General features: G+C 40.2%; 1 protein-coding gene across 8 annotated transcripts in view; it reads right to left on the minus strand.

Annotated features, from left to right (window-relative positions):
* HECW2 (HECT, C2 and WW domain containing E3 ubiquitin protein ligase 2) overlaps window positions 1-15235 on the minus strand; it is a 410406-nt gene that overhangs the window by 50259 nt on the left and 344912 nt on the right. For all 8 annotated transcript variants that reach the window (XM_055089204.1, XM_028480351.2, XM_024115624.2 and 5 more), the window contains 3 exons: window positions 12500-12609; window positions 2840-2960; window positions 1171-1284 (listed from right to left, as the gene is read on the minus strand). In XM_055089204.1, coding sequence (XP_054945179.1) covers window positions 1171-1284; window positions 2840-2960; window positions 12500-12609 — 345 coding nt within the window. The remainder of the gene's footprint in view (window positions 1-1170; window positions 1285-2839; window positions 2961-12499; window positions 12610-15235) is intronic.

The raw sequence follows: 15235 nt of genomic DNA on the forward strand, positions 1-15235 counted from the left end.
ACTTATCTACAAAACAGAAACAGACCCACGGACATAGAGAACAGACTTGTGGTTGCCAGGGCGGGGGGGCGGGGAGGGAGGGATAGAGTGGGAGGAGCTTGGGGTTAGCAGTAGCAAACTATTATATAGAGGATGAATAAACAACAAGATCCTACTGTATAGCACAGGGAACTATATTCAATATCCTGTGATAAACCATAATGGAAAAGAATTTTAAGAATTTTAAAAAGAATGTACATATATATATATAACTGAATCACTGTGCTGTACAGCAGAAATTAACACAACATTGTAAATCAACTATTCTTCAATAAAACAAACAAACAAACAAACATGTTCTCCCTTTGAGAGAAAGAGTTACAGAGAGAAGAAACGAAACTAAGTTTCTGCTCTCAAAAATGATCTATAGGGCTTCCCTGGTGGCGCAGTGGTTGAGAGTCTGCCTGCTGATGCAGGGGACACAGGTTCGTGACCCAGTCCGGGAAGATCCCACATGCCGCGGAGCTGGGCCTGTGAGCCACGGCCGCTGAGCCTGCGCGTCCGGAGCCTGTGTTAAGAATTTTAAAAAGAATGTACATATATATATATAACTGAATCACTGTGCTGTACAGCAGAAATTAACACAACATTGTAAATCAACTATTCTTCAATAAAACAAACAAACAAACAAACATGTTCTCCCTTTGAGAGAAAGAGTTACAGAGAGAAGAAACGAAACTAAGTTTCTGCTCTCAAAAATGATCTATAGGGCTTCCCTGGTGGCGCAGTGGTTGAGAGTCTGCCTGCTGATGCAGGGGACACAGGTTCGTGACCCAGTCCGGGAAGATCCCACATGCCGCGGAGCTGGGCCTGTGAGCCACGGCCGCTGAGCCTGCGCGTCCGGAGCCTGTGCTCCGCGACGGGAGAGGCCACAACAGTAAGAGGCCCGCGTATCGCAAAAAAAAAAAAGATCTATAGTTATGAGTTTTTACCAAAGAATTTCTATGTCAAATGATTTAAAAATCAAAGGAAGCTTTAAAAAAAAAAAAAACTGAAAGGTTTAAGTGTATGAGAACAGCATTTCCCGTCAGAAGGATTTCCTGTTTCAGGCAACCACAGGGGACAGCGTGGGGAAACATCCTCCGGCAGCCACAGCCTGTGCTTCACAGGCCACTTCTCTGTGCTACTCACCCTTCCTCCCCAACAAATGTGACGTACAGCTTATTTCTCTGCAGGTCTTTTCTGGAGTAGCCCATAATCTGATTAAAGGCATCTTCGAGCAAGTGATCTCTTCTGATAATTAACCTGTCCAGAAAAAGACAATTTGAAAAACACAGATTATTTCCTAATCCTTACCTTTCCAGAACTGGGCACTTGCCATTTAATTTCCACTTACCACAATTAACTAGGGGAAAAGTGGAGTGACTTACTATCATCGCTGTCTGCAATAAAGCACACATCTGTCTGTAACTCTTTGGTCTTTTTTTTTTTTTTTTTTTTTTTAATTTTATTTTATTTTTTATTTTTATTTTTGTAACTCTTAATAGCATTAACAAAAGTTACACCAGAGAATCATTGGTAAATAGAGCACCCCACCTAAGACCTGTAAAACCAATGCAAGAGTCCTTTCTGAATGGTCACATCAATTTATCCCAGAAGGAAAATGATTAAAAAACAACACACACACACACAAAACATTTGTTTAGGAAAGGAAGAGCAACCCTAGGAGGTAATGTTTTAAGCCTGAATGCACCTAGGAATTCAATTCTTAAGTACCTAGAAAGATAACAGTGAGAACAAGAAGGAAAAAAAAATTCTCAGTGTCCCCCAAAGCAGTGGAGTTTACTGTTGTGCTTAGTTTAACTTTAAAATTAAGTGAATCTTGAGATTCCCTAAGTGACAGATACAAATGAATGATACTGGTGGTTGATTAATCTACTTGTGACAATGACAATTTAAGTCCCCCTTAAACAGGTGTCAATTTGCCCTTAACGCAAATAGTAGTGGAAGAGAGATGATAGGGAGGCTGAAGGTATGAAAGCTTGATCAGCAAGACCTTAATAAGTGAAGCTCAGAGAGGTACGGTGTTTGGGGCGGGTTGATGTTTTCGAGGGTGATGAAAGGGGAACCTGTGAGTTCAGATGAGCAAGCCCTGCGTGGGGGGCAGTGAGCCGTGTGCCTGTTGGGCTGGGCAATTCTCTCACACACCTGGGTCCCGGCGCTTCTGCAGTCAGACCCTCCCTCCTCTGTCCTCTCTCAAGTGGCATAGTGATCTCTAGTGGGGACATGAGACAGGGGTGGAGGTGGGGCTGAAGGGAGTATGGGTAAGTAGGAAATTCAGATAATTCTAGGCCAAACAACATGATGATGTTTCAATTTCCCCATTTAAAGGGAGGTGGATAAAGACAGGCAGAAACAACATTCATGACATATTCCGTTGGACAAGTTAAGCTTACTTCACAGAAGGAAACAGAGCTGAGCAGTAAGTCCTACACTCAGGTCAGCCCAGGAGACAGTGACGTGCAATACCAGCCACTGTGACAGCCTTATAGCTAATGAATATGCGATAAGTCAACAAAGAGGTACTTTTCAGGAAAACAAAATAAATCAGCTTTTAATTTTGCCTTATTTTTATGTGAAACACGGTCGTCTCTTTCCTGTCTGTTTTAAAACCTTAAGTTCAATTGTGCTTAATTCAAGAACTATGTTTTAGATGATCCCGTAATTTACACATGCCAAAATAATTATGCCGACTAAAACAAAGGCTGGTCATCCCAAATCAATCCATTTCCTACATTCCAAATTGCATCCCCTCTTTTCACCATCTACAAATCCTGGGGTTTGTATTATTTTGACTTACTTTAATTTCCCTGGGCCTTGTCCATATCCTTTAGTCTCTAACTTCCTGTAAAAGTTTCTTAGTTTGGCTTCAAAGTCTCGCTTGTAAGGGGCTGGAGCACGGGCATTGGCACGCTGAGTACCTACAACAAACCACGAAGAGACAAGGGTGTGGATTTGTGCGATGTCCTTATGTTCATCACATCACCATGAAAAATATTACCACGGGGCTGAGACCACAGTTAACAAGTAAAAGGAGGCAATACTTTTAGGTCCCTGCACTTTTCACCTCTCCAAGTCGAAGGCTATCACAGAGCTTAACCAGGATCTTAAGATGTCTTCTTTGTGGCCTTCAAATCCTGCTTGAAGAGTTACAATGGTGCCCATGTGTTAGACAAATATGTTCCTCTTTTAAGTCCAAATCAATATGAGTCAAACAGTTACTCATGTCTAATGGTAACTGTTCAGGGTGGAATATCTTTGCTTGCGGCTGAGATGATATCACGGCAATTAGACAGGAAGTTATAGTGTGAAAGTATGTGGTACACAAAGCAAGAATAGTGAGCTTCCATACTTGATGAAAAACCTACAACATTACATTTCATACCACAGGGTAGAATAATCTTGATTTGAAAACAGAATTCAGCCATAATTGCAGAAGGCACATGTCTCCTGGTTATGCAGAGTAAAAATACTGTGATTTGTTGCATTTTTAATATATGCCAAGTACTGTAATTATCTACAGATTATCTAAAGATGTCATGTCATTACATGTCATTACATGGCAAGCATCATTAATAAAATGTAAAAGCAACATAGTTTGTTCCTCTTTCCATAGAGAAATCTGGTTTTGTGTCACACTGTGACTAACCAACAAGCTGGGATACAAAACTGATGATGAGTATGGGAATCAGCGCCATGACAAAAACACTGGATATTTCCAAGAAATATTTCACAACACAATAAAAGAAACCAGAAAACAAAAATTGTGATGTCTCGTGCATTACACACCATGTAAGCTCCTTAAATATATCTTTATGCATGAATAAACTAAGCGATGATTATTTTTTGCTAATACTGTGTTAGGTTCAGCAACAGATGCTCAGAATGGATAAGGTCAGGTTGCTGGAGTGGATATCTTGGATGGGAAGACAGAAGTAGAACATATCAAACAACTAGAGAATATTTAAGTCTTAAACTAGATGGTATACAAACTCTAAAGCAAAAGGAACAAAATGATAGCCCTGGGGCTATACCCAGCCCTATAGATCTATTTTGTTTGCCACACAGTGTTCTAAAGATTTTAAATTAACTGCCAACATTTAAAAATTAGGAGATTTTGGGCTTCCCTGGTGGCGCAGTGGTTGAGAGTCTGCCTGCAGATGCAGGAGACACGGGTTCGTGCCCCGGTCCAGGAAGATCCCACATGCCGCGGAGCGGCTGGGCCCGTGAGCTATGGCCGCTGAGCCTGTGCGTCCGGAGCCTGTGCTCCGCAATGGGAGAGGGCACAACAGTGAGAGGCCCACGTACCACAAAAAAAAAAAAAAAAAAAAAAAAAAAATTAGGAGATTTCAAGTAGAAAAAAAAAAAATCCTGATTTCTCGTGAAAATCAGTTGGGAACACAACTGGCTTGCATTTTCCCTGGGGCTACAGAGGGCAGCTGCCCCATTAGGTGAAGCACGTGCTCTCCACTGTGCCACCGCCACTCAGAGAGGATGCATTTGAGATCAGTGTTATAGAAAAGTAATAGTAAATGAGGATAAGCAGAGATCAAAATGGAAAAGACTTTAGGGAGGAGATGTTATTGGAACCAGGCCTTATAAACATGGGAGAACTATAGTCTGTACTGGGGCAGGGCAGCAAGAGCTGGAATAAGCATTGCCTGCATGTTCAGAAGACACGGAGGAGACCCCACTAACCTAGAGCAGAGGGGGAGTGCTAGGACGTAAGAAGGAAATTAAATTGGTCAGAAGTTTGGTATGAAATTATGAGAAGAATTTTTTAAAAACCTAGCGGAGAAGTGTGAGAACGATGCAGCAAGCAGTGGGAAGCCTTTGTAGGTTCTTAAGCAAGGGAATAACAAACAAGTGGTGTTTTATTTCAGAAATGATTTTCAGAGTGGATTAAGGGCGGGAAGGAGGAAAGACCTAGTTAGGAGTAGTTGAAGCAATGGAGGCCTGAGGGGATGAGAACCAGCCTGGACTATGGTGACTCAGAGGAAATTTTACAATGTGAAACAAGAATTGGTAAGAGTAGATAAGTAAGGAAGGGGAGGAATAGGAAGCTCTCATGGTAATATAAAGCTTTTTAAACAGTAACAATAGCTGTCATCTGTTGTGTCTGCTGTGCATTAAGGACCATTCAACTTTACAGAGAGGATCTTGGGAAATCCTCACAAGTCTAAGAAGCAGGCACTAGTATTATTACTGTCATCACCACTTTGTAACTAAGGAAACTGAAGTCATATGACAGTGAATAGTAGATTTAGGATCTGAGCCAGGTCTGTCTGATGCTAAAGCAGCGTGGGAAATGATGTTGGTGGACAGGAGCATACGAGGCTTTCTACATACTAACCTGGAGAGGACAGCTGTTCAGGTGGATACACCTTGCAGACACTTGAAAATATAGTACTGGAGTTCCAGTGCGAGATCCGGGCCACACTTGTGGATTAAATGAGTTAGTGTATGTGTGGTATGGCACTTCGCGCAGTGCCGGCTGCACAAGCGGCCCCATGTAAATGTTAGCTGTTATTGCTATTATCTGCATAGTTGTGAATACTAAACACATGGGGAAATGTACTGAGGTTGGGGAATGGAATTTAATAAAATGGGCTATTGATGAATAATATGTCCAGAGTTCTGTTGGCACAGTTATGAATCTTTTACCCAAAGAGCTAAGAGCTATGCCATAAAGGAAACAAATAAACTTGACCTTAAAGGGTCTGGGATGCAGAAGACTCCTAGGCAGTGGTTCTCAATCTTGACTGCACATTAGAGTCACTTAGGGAGCTTTTAAAAATCCCAATGTTCAGGCCACAGCCAGGACGTATGACATCAGAATCGGTGGGGGTGAGTCCCAGACATTAGTGTGTCATGCAGCTCTCCAGATGATTCCAACGTGCAGCCAAGTCTGAGAACCATTATCTCCCACAAGAAGGTCAAAGGTAACCAATGAAACACCTGGGCATCATCCAGGGACCAACACAGGGGGAATACTTGCCATGTATTTGAAAGGTATCGTTTGCAACATGAAGGAACATGATCTGCATGGACTCTAGGCGCCTCTCTTGGATGGCTGAGGGACAGAGTCATGCAGCACAAGTCCAGTTAGAGTGGCAGAATAAAGCTTTTGCTGCTACAGTCTGAGTAACTGCAGACTACTAAACCCAGACAGCTCAGAAAGCAGCCATAATGAATCAGCTTTCAAGAGCGCGATCATTGATAGGGAAGAGGAAAAACAGGAACAAAAGACCGAAAATCTTTCAGGACTCAAAAGAAACCCGATTCTTTAAGAGTTGATTACCTTTGAAAAACAGCACATATACTATTGCTATATAATTTGAGATGCTTAAAAGGATGTGGCAAATGCCATGACGCATTCCATCAATATGAATACAGACACTTAATAAAAATTAGCTCTGACTCCTTTTAAGCGCTAGGTAAAGGAATTCAATTATGGAGACTCTGGAGACAGAAACTGTGAAATGCAAAAATTCTTTTGCCAATAGTTCTATTATGAAAAAATCATTTACACATTACCTCATGATTTAAAAATTACAATAAATTATGCTGTTGGCCCTTGTCAAATTCTTAATGCAAGTCAGGTGCAACCGCCAAGAAAATCCAGGGCAGAAACAATATTACTTCCACTTTGGAAATAAAAAATTATCTTGGAGACTGAGCTCACAGAACTAAGAACCATAACTATAAGTGGAGTTCTAGAATATAATTCTCTTATAGAGAGAGTAATGTCATAGTCTTTGTGGTCTTAAAAAAGGAAGGTCAAGGTCTTAAAAAAGGAAGGTCAATACAAAAAGGTCAATGTTACATATAGGAAGTGATCAAATAAAAGGCTGGTTTTATGGATAGTCAGTATTATGTTAATTACTTATAGGAAAAAGTTTCAGTAACAGATATTAGACTTTTTAAAAATCATTGCTAGGCAGGCCTAAAGTACTTCCATATAGTGTTACACTATTTCCACATACTGTTAAAAAACTGCACAATCACATACAAACTAAAGAATTCTACCAGGCAAAGGATTTCTTTTCTAGGTGATACTAGAAAAATCTTGGCATCAAACAGCTAAGAAGTCTGGGTCTTTTTTGATGCTGGGTGTGCCACCCAGAACCCAGAATGCTCTGATGACTTGCTCTTGGTCTGCAATGGAGGGGGATGAAGCTCAGCCTAATTCAGCATGGTTCCAGGCCTATGTACTGGGATGGCTCAGAAGAGAATTTCTTTTCTGTTCACTTTCTAAAACAAATAAACTCTATGACATTTTTAAAACAATAATTCCCTGTTAGTGAATGAGAACAAATTATCAAGCATTATAATAATTTCTGGAAAACTCTATCTTCTGGAACACAGATCAACAATGGAAATTAAGAAAATAACCAAAAAACAAACAAACAAACAAAACCTCAAAAATAGCTGACACAAAGCACAAGCAAGGAAGTCCTGGCATTTTTGCTTTATTCTCTAAGAGTAATAAAAGGCCCTCAGGTCATTGTTTTGACCTTGTTGATGCTTCCATTTACATATCATTTATTTATTTGACAACCTGATTTTTCAAATGTTGGCAAATTAAAAGCAATTTATTAAAAGGGGAAAGCTGGAGGGCATGCCAGTGACAGGCATCTTCTGAGAGCGCTAGGGGTGGGAAGCAAGGGAGAGTAACAGCAACAAAAAACACAAAAATAAAAATACCTGTATATTGTGACAGAGATGGTATTTGGTTTTCCTCCAGTCTCTGGAATCATAACTGCCCCATCCCCACTTACCCAGAGAGCATCCTTCATTTGTACTGTTTGGTTCCTAGATCATCTCTGTGGGGCTTAGCAAAGAGAAGGGATAGAACACTTTTTCTAAAAACAAGTATAAAGCTGCTTCAGAGACTGCGGGAAAGGGGAGGGATGGAAGAGGGGGAAGGGAGGGTGGGAGGAAGTCAAAGAAGGAGGAAGGGAGAAGAGGGAGAGAGAGACACAGAGAGATAGAAAGGGAGGGAGAGAGGGAGGGAGAGGGAGGGGGGAGAGAAAGTGAGGAGGAAAGGAAGGGGGAGGGGAAGGGAAGGAAGAGAGAATATTTGCGAAAAGAGCAGATGAGATAAGCAGCAGCTGGGATTCTAAGACTTTGGAGGAAAAGAGGGGAAAAGAAAGTCCTTAAGGAGGTGCACTGTGTGTTGAGAGAAATAACTGCCCTTAAGACAGCCTTCAGTAAAGACCCACACAGCTCTTCAGTGCTCTCTGGTCTGTTTTCCTTCTCTTGAGTGTGATCTGGTGCTCTACTGGCTTCCAGTGTCCAGTTCTAGTCAAGTTATAACAGCTCCGTATGCTGATCCCCCCGAACTATGAAATATCCTCAAAGCACTGTGTACAGGGAAGCAGGGAGAAGTATAAATGTATTTATGAAAGAGTCTCAGCAAATGGTGGGTTAAACAAATTATCAGATGTCTAATGTCACAGCTTTGGTCACGTGGAAAATTCACGTAAGTGAGCACATCTCCAACGATATTAGATAAGTTAGGTGTTCTTGCATTTCAATTCCTAGAAATGTGCAGCTACAAAAAGTCCTTAAATAAAATTCTGGCTCCTATATTTGGCATAATAAACCATATGGTAATTGGAAAGATCTTTTCCTTCTGGCATAGCTAAGGTTGGGACTGGCATTATAATGGTCCTAGAAAAACAAACCTTCACATTCCAAAATTTTGACAAATTTTAGGTGAGCACTCTAACAGCTGCAAAAAGCAACGAGTACAAGTTTCCAAAGCCCCTCTCTCTCCTGCACTTGAAAAGACATGTAAATGGGCTTGGAATGAGGAAAAGTATGGAAAGTGTAGCAGGTTCCTGGGTGTTCTGAAAGAAGATCATTAAAATTTATGATTGTCGTAATTTTTCCAGTATTATTCTCATACCACTAAAAGGGATGAAATTCTAGTCACAAGAAGGAGGATCAGACAACTTGAAAAAATCTGTTAGAAATGTTTTCATAAGAACTTTAGGAGTACTGGTAGAAGAGGCTATTTTACTCAAAGAAACAGAAGATTCCTCCACAGGGTAAATGAGGCTAGTCCTGCCCTTGTTTCATGTGGAATTAGTTATAGTTACTTCCATTGATATCAGGCAGTACATCCCGATTTCAAGATCAAATAAAGTCCACTGAAATAGAGTAGGCCAAAAATATGGAGATGATTCTTCCTGAAAATTAAAACCACCACAAACACTGCTAGCAATTTAAATATATTTGGGTTAGACATGTCTTTGGAAAACGTTTAACTCTCAATCTGCTTCCAGAATGCATTTATAACCACCATGGGTTACTTATGTACATCTGTGATGCTACATGAAAAGAAGAAACTTAGTCACCATTTAGAATGTTCACAGAGTCTCAAAAGTGTCCAGCCCGTCACCGAGAGCACATGCCTTTGCAGGGCTCAGAAGGGACAGAATCCGGTGATCTACTTTTTCTCTAGGACGAGGGGCAACAGAAAAGGTCTGGAAAAGAGAGCTTTCACTGGGAGCAATACTCCACAGAGCTTCATTCCTTTAGCCATAAAGCATGAGGTGAAGGGATAACCCATTTAAATCCCCTCGTAGGTTCTAGCTAAGATTAAGGCCAGTCAGAATGATTAAATATCTAGGCAACCAGTTCTGCAAATATGAAATAGATTCATACATATCAGTTATTAGTGGTTCAAATATTGACAAATTAGACTTCTCAGATTTCCAGAAAGAGAGAAAAAGGGATAAACTAACATTTATTGGATGCTTGACATGTTTTAGGTACCAGGTGAGGCATTCTCCTCCAAATAACCATGGGAGGTGATTACTATCATTCTCATTTTAAGGAGAAAGAAATTCAAATTCAGGAAAGGAAGTAAGCTGCCCAAAGTCACACACAGTTGGTAAATGACCGAGGCCAGCTGTGAATTCCATTAATTTTTCCCCTACACCTTTACACTTACCGTAGAGCCATATACTTATTTTCTTTTCATCCTGTATCATCAAAATAAATGTCCCTACTTTGTTCCAAAGTTGACCTGTGCTTTTGCCTCCAGTGTCCTGCCTTTCCACGGGCCTGTGCTGTGCTGACCGCTGCTTCTTCGCCCCATTCAACAAACCACTTTCCTTCCACCCACACTATCTGACCTCCGCACACACATGCTCAACTTCCCCATCCTAAAATCCCTTCTTTAACTCCTCTTCTCCTTCTAAGTACTGCCTTACTTTGCTTCACTTCCATATTTCATGAAGAGAATATTTTTCATGTCTATTTTCTACTTTACATTTCCTAGCATCCTGTAACTGGTAACATTCCAGTTCATGACCTATTAATTCATAGAAACTGCTTTGGCAAAGGCCACATATAACTTCATGATTTTCAAATCTAATGGCCTCTTCTCAGGCCTCATCCTTCTTGACTCCTTTGAACACCTGGCCCTGTTGGCCACTCCTTCCTTCTTGAAACATGGCTTCCCCGAAAAGACTTTCCTAATTCTCTTCCAAAATCCACTGGCTCTCTCACTTTCACTTGCACCCTCAGCCGCTCCCTTAAATATTGGAGTTGCTCATGTCACCATCCCCTATTTTCTCTTCTTTTCACTGACCTGTCCTCCCTACTCCCTCTGTCTACCCAGTGGGCTTCAACTGTCGCCAGCACACCTGTATTCCTAGCTGCTAACCTCCCCTGAGCTCCAACTCTGTTTCCAGTTGTCTTTGGGTTTCCATCTCCAGCTGGATGGCCCAAAGATTCTTCAACAAAACATGTCTCAAACCAGCCTTCTTTCACCTCCCCCCTCCAGTCTAACCTTTTTCCTTTCTTGGTAAATGGTGTTACCATCTGTCTAGCAGTCTATGTGATGAGAACCTCAGAATTTGCCTTGACTCTTCCCTACTTGGACTTAAAGTTCTAGAACTCTACATCCAACATAGCCTTTGAATTAACTCCCTTTTCTCTATCACTGTTAGTCCAGCCCTTATCATGTCACCTGGGTTAATGCAACAGCCTCCCAGATGGTTTCTCTAACTTTAGTGTCTCTTCTTCTAATACATCCTCCACATGGCCACCAAACTGAACTTTATGAAACAGGATATTCCTGTTTGTAAATTTTCAGTGGCTCCACATGGAGTACAAAGTAATGCTTCAGTGGCCAACCAACTCTAGCCTATCTTTCCAACCTGAGCTTTGAGAACTTGCCTTTATTTGTGTCTATTAATTTGTCCTAAACTACTTTCATGCTTCTGTGGCTTAGCTCATGCTACTTCTTAGAATGTCCTCGTTCCTTTGGCCCACCTGGTAAAATCCTATGCATCATTCTTCAAGGCTTCCCTTTATACCTGTTGTCTTCACCTTTCCCCAAACACCCCACCCCCATCTTGAATGAGGAATTGTTCCCACATCTGTGTTCCCACACATTTCTTCATTATAGGACTAAACACAGAGTTTTTGGCGTCACTTGTTGACTTACTGCCCCACTGTGAATTTTCAAAGGCAGAGACTGTATTATTCATCTTTGTAGAACAAGGGTCTAATTTAGGGCTTGGATCATAGCTGGATGCTCAATAAATCTCTATTAAATGAACAAATTAATAGATCTTTTTCTGTTTGCGGTATTCAGTTAGGCTGTAGCTTCACTATGATAACCATATATGAAAACAGGTGTCATATATCAGAGAACATAGAGCAGCTTTTAGTGACACATACGGAGTTTGGATTTCTATTAAAATAGTTTTAAATTCTGATAACTGCTACAGTGTGAACTATATATGGCTTATAATAAGGATAAATAGAGCTGATGTTCTGTCAACATCATGACTACCTTCCTTAAAAAATAACTCATTTGCTAAGTTGCACTATCTACTATTTATTCATTCATCCATTCATCCCTCCATTCACACCATACCCCTTTCATAAAGAATTTAAACTTAAAATTTTTTGTTAATTTCATCTATCAGCATATTCTACCTGCCCATGTATCTCTGGTCTTCCTATCTAATGCAATTAGTAACTACTGAAGGGAAAAAAATTATCCAAGACCATTAAAAACTGACTAATTCTAATTCTATAATATTTCTTGAAAATAGAGATTTCTCTTTATTATGCATTGAATCAATCTCCTAACTAGAACTTTTTTAATCCAAAAAGCTAACATAGTATTTTCTGCCCTAATATTTTCCAAGATATATTAGGCACTACATAACATAACGAAAAGTAAAGTCTACATCTGAGTATTTCATACTGCTAACATTTATCCTATCTTGGAATGTCATTATTTTCCTGTCAAAATAAATCCCCATGGAAACAAGCCCGTTTTAAGATTCAGGAAGTACCACAGATTATGTACCTGTGCTAACAGTACAGATGTATTCAAAGTGTTCCCTTACTGTCCTTTATGAGGACGGAACATGTGACTTCAGGGCTCACTCCTCAGAGGAATTGCATATGCAGCAGGTGCACTCACCTGGCGAGTTCTGGGGAGAGGACACAGGAGAGCCACGTGGGGACTGACAGTAACTGGGATGGAGTAAGGCATGTGGAGGCACATATGACATTATCTCTTCTTCAAATAAACTGGGGAAAGACAAGAAATAAAATGCATACTTTAGCCAAAGAGGTGGGTAAATGCCTTGTTTCCGCAATGAGTAAGTCGATCTCTCACTCTGACCAATTCCATCTGAGGTCCAGTTCACGTCCCAAAGAAAGCACCAGTCCCCCTTCTCCTGCAGGTAATTCGTGGGACAAAAACAGTTGGCTCTTGCATCTTTTGTGAAACCTGTGGTTATTTGCCTGTTTTCCTACTAACTTTGGACAGCATGATTTCTATTTTGTTACTTTAAATGAGTTTGACTTTGCACGTTCATCTGAAAATAGCCTGGGTTTTTACGTCTAGGAACAAGAGTCAAACACAAGAGACAATGTTTATGGAAGACCCGTAGTAAATACACAAAGTGTGTTCATACTTTCATTCCAAGACACATAAAGGTTGACACATAAAAGCTGATACCATAGGGCTTCCCTGGGGGCGCAGTGGTTGAGAGTCCGCCTGCCAATGCAGGGGACGCGGGCTCGTGCCCCGGTCCGGGAGGATCCCGCATGCCGCGGAGCGGCTGGGCCCGTGAGCCATGGCCGCTGGGCCTGCGCGTCCGGAGCCTGTGCTCCGCAACGGGATAGACCACAGCGGTGAGAGGCCCGCGTACCACAAAAAAAAAAAAAAAAAAAGCTGATACCATAAAGGTCTAGAAATTTATAGCTAAATTAATTGAAAAGTAGGAATTAGCACCCTCTCCTCAAACATCTATACCTGTGTCCTTTGCTCCATGACACTTACTTCCTTTAAATACAACCAATATGCAGAAATCGTTCTTATCAAGAGAGAAATTTTTTTACTTGAAAAATTTAACAGAGGAGAGATAGCGAATAACATAAAAACACTCAATACATATCATCCAGGATTAGTACATGTTAACCCTATTACTTTTGCTTCAAACACACATGCATACTTAGGGATGTGTATATATCTATATATAGATGTATCTATATATCTGTGTGTATGCATGTTATGTATATGAAGTCCTTTTTGAGCGCCTCTATCATGACTTTAACATATCCTTCCATAGTCTGATATTTTGCAACATATGTACAGACGAACAATATACAGTTTTGTCTTATGCGTTGCTAAAAAATTATTTAAATACTTTATAAGTATATTGAATTCTTGAACTTTTTTTATTCAACAATATATTTCTGTTATCTGTGTTGATATATAAGGGTCTAGTTTACTACTTTTACCTGCTATGTAGTATTCCATTCTCTTAATGTATTAGTTTATTTATCCATACTTTTCTTGACAAATATTGACTTTTTTCCCAACTGTGTGCTTTTTATCAATAATGGTGCAGTGAATATCCTGTATGTATCACCTTGTATACATGTAATACAGTTTCTTAGTGTAAATATGGTATATATCTAAAAGCAGAGCTGCTCAGTCATAGTGTATATGTCTTTTTTTTTAATAGATCTTTATTGGAGTATAATTGTTTCACAATACTGTCAGTTTCTGTTGTACAGCAAAGTGAATCAGTAATATGCATACACATATACCCATATCCCCTCCCTCTTGAGCCTCCCTCCCACCCTCCTAATCCCACGTCTCTATGTCATCGCAAAGCACTGAGCTGATCTCCCTGTGCTATGCTGCTGCTTCCCACTAGTTAACTATTTTACATTCGGTAGATGTTGATGCTATTCTCACTTTGCCCCAGCTTCCCCCTCCCTTACCGTGTCCTTAAGTCCATTCTCTATGTCTACGTCTTTATTCCTGCCCTGACACTAGGTTCATCAGTACCTTTGTTTTTTTTTTTTAGATTCCATATATATATGTTTGCATACAGTATTTGTTTTTCTCCTTCTGACTTATTTCACTCTGTATGACAGACTCTAGGTCCATACACCTCACTGCAAATAACTCAGTTTCGTTTCCTTTTATGGCTAATATTCCATTGTACATATGTGCCATATCTTCTTTATCCATTCATCTGTTGATGGACACTTAGGTTGCCTCCATGTCCTGGCTATTGTAAACAGTGCTGCAATGAACATTGTGGTACATGACTCTTTTTGAATTATGGTTTTCTCAGGGTATATGCCCAGTAGTGGGATTCCTGGGTCATATGGTAGTTCTATTTTTAGTTTTTTAAGGAACCTCCATACTGTTCTCCATAGTGGCTGTATCAATTTACATTCTCACCAACAGTGCAGGAGGGTTCCTTTTTCACCACATCCTCTCCAGCGTTTATTCTTTCTAGATTTTTTGATAATGGCCATTCTGACTGGTGTGAGGTGATAGCTCATTGTAGTTCTGATTTGTATTTCTCTAATAATTAGTGATGTTGAGCATCTTTTCATATGCCTCTTGGCCATCTGTATGTCTTCTTTGGTGAAATGTCTATTTAGATATTCTGCCCAATTTTTAATTGAATTGTTTGTTTTTCTGATATTGAGCTCCATGATAGCTAAAAGCAGCGTTGCTTACTCATAGTGTATATGTCTTTTTAACTGTACAAGATATTGTCAAATTGTCCTCCAAAGAGGCTGTAGAAATTGCAATACATCGAGTCCAGAAAATATGGAGTTCCTACTTCTTACTTGGTTTATTACCAGACTTTTTGATTTTTTCAAATTTAATAGTATGAAATAG

The sequence above is a fragment of the Physeter macrocephalus genome, chromosome 2 (assembly GCF_002837175.3).
Source record: "Physeter macrocephalus isolate SW-GA chromosome 2, ASM283717v5, whole genome shotgun sequence".
Lineage (NCBI taxonomy): Eukaryota > Metazoa > Chordata > Mammalia > Artiodactyla > Physeteridae > Physeter > Physeter macrocephalus.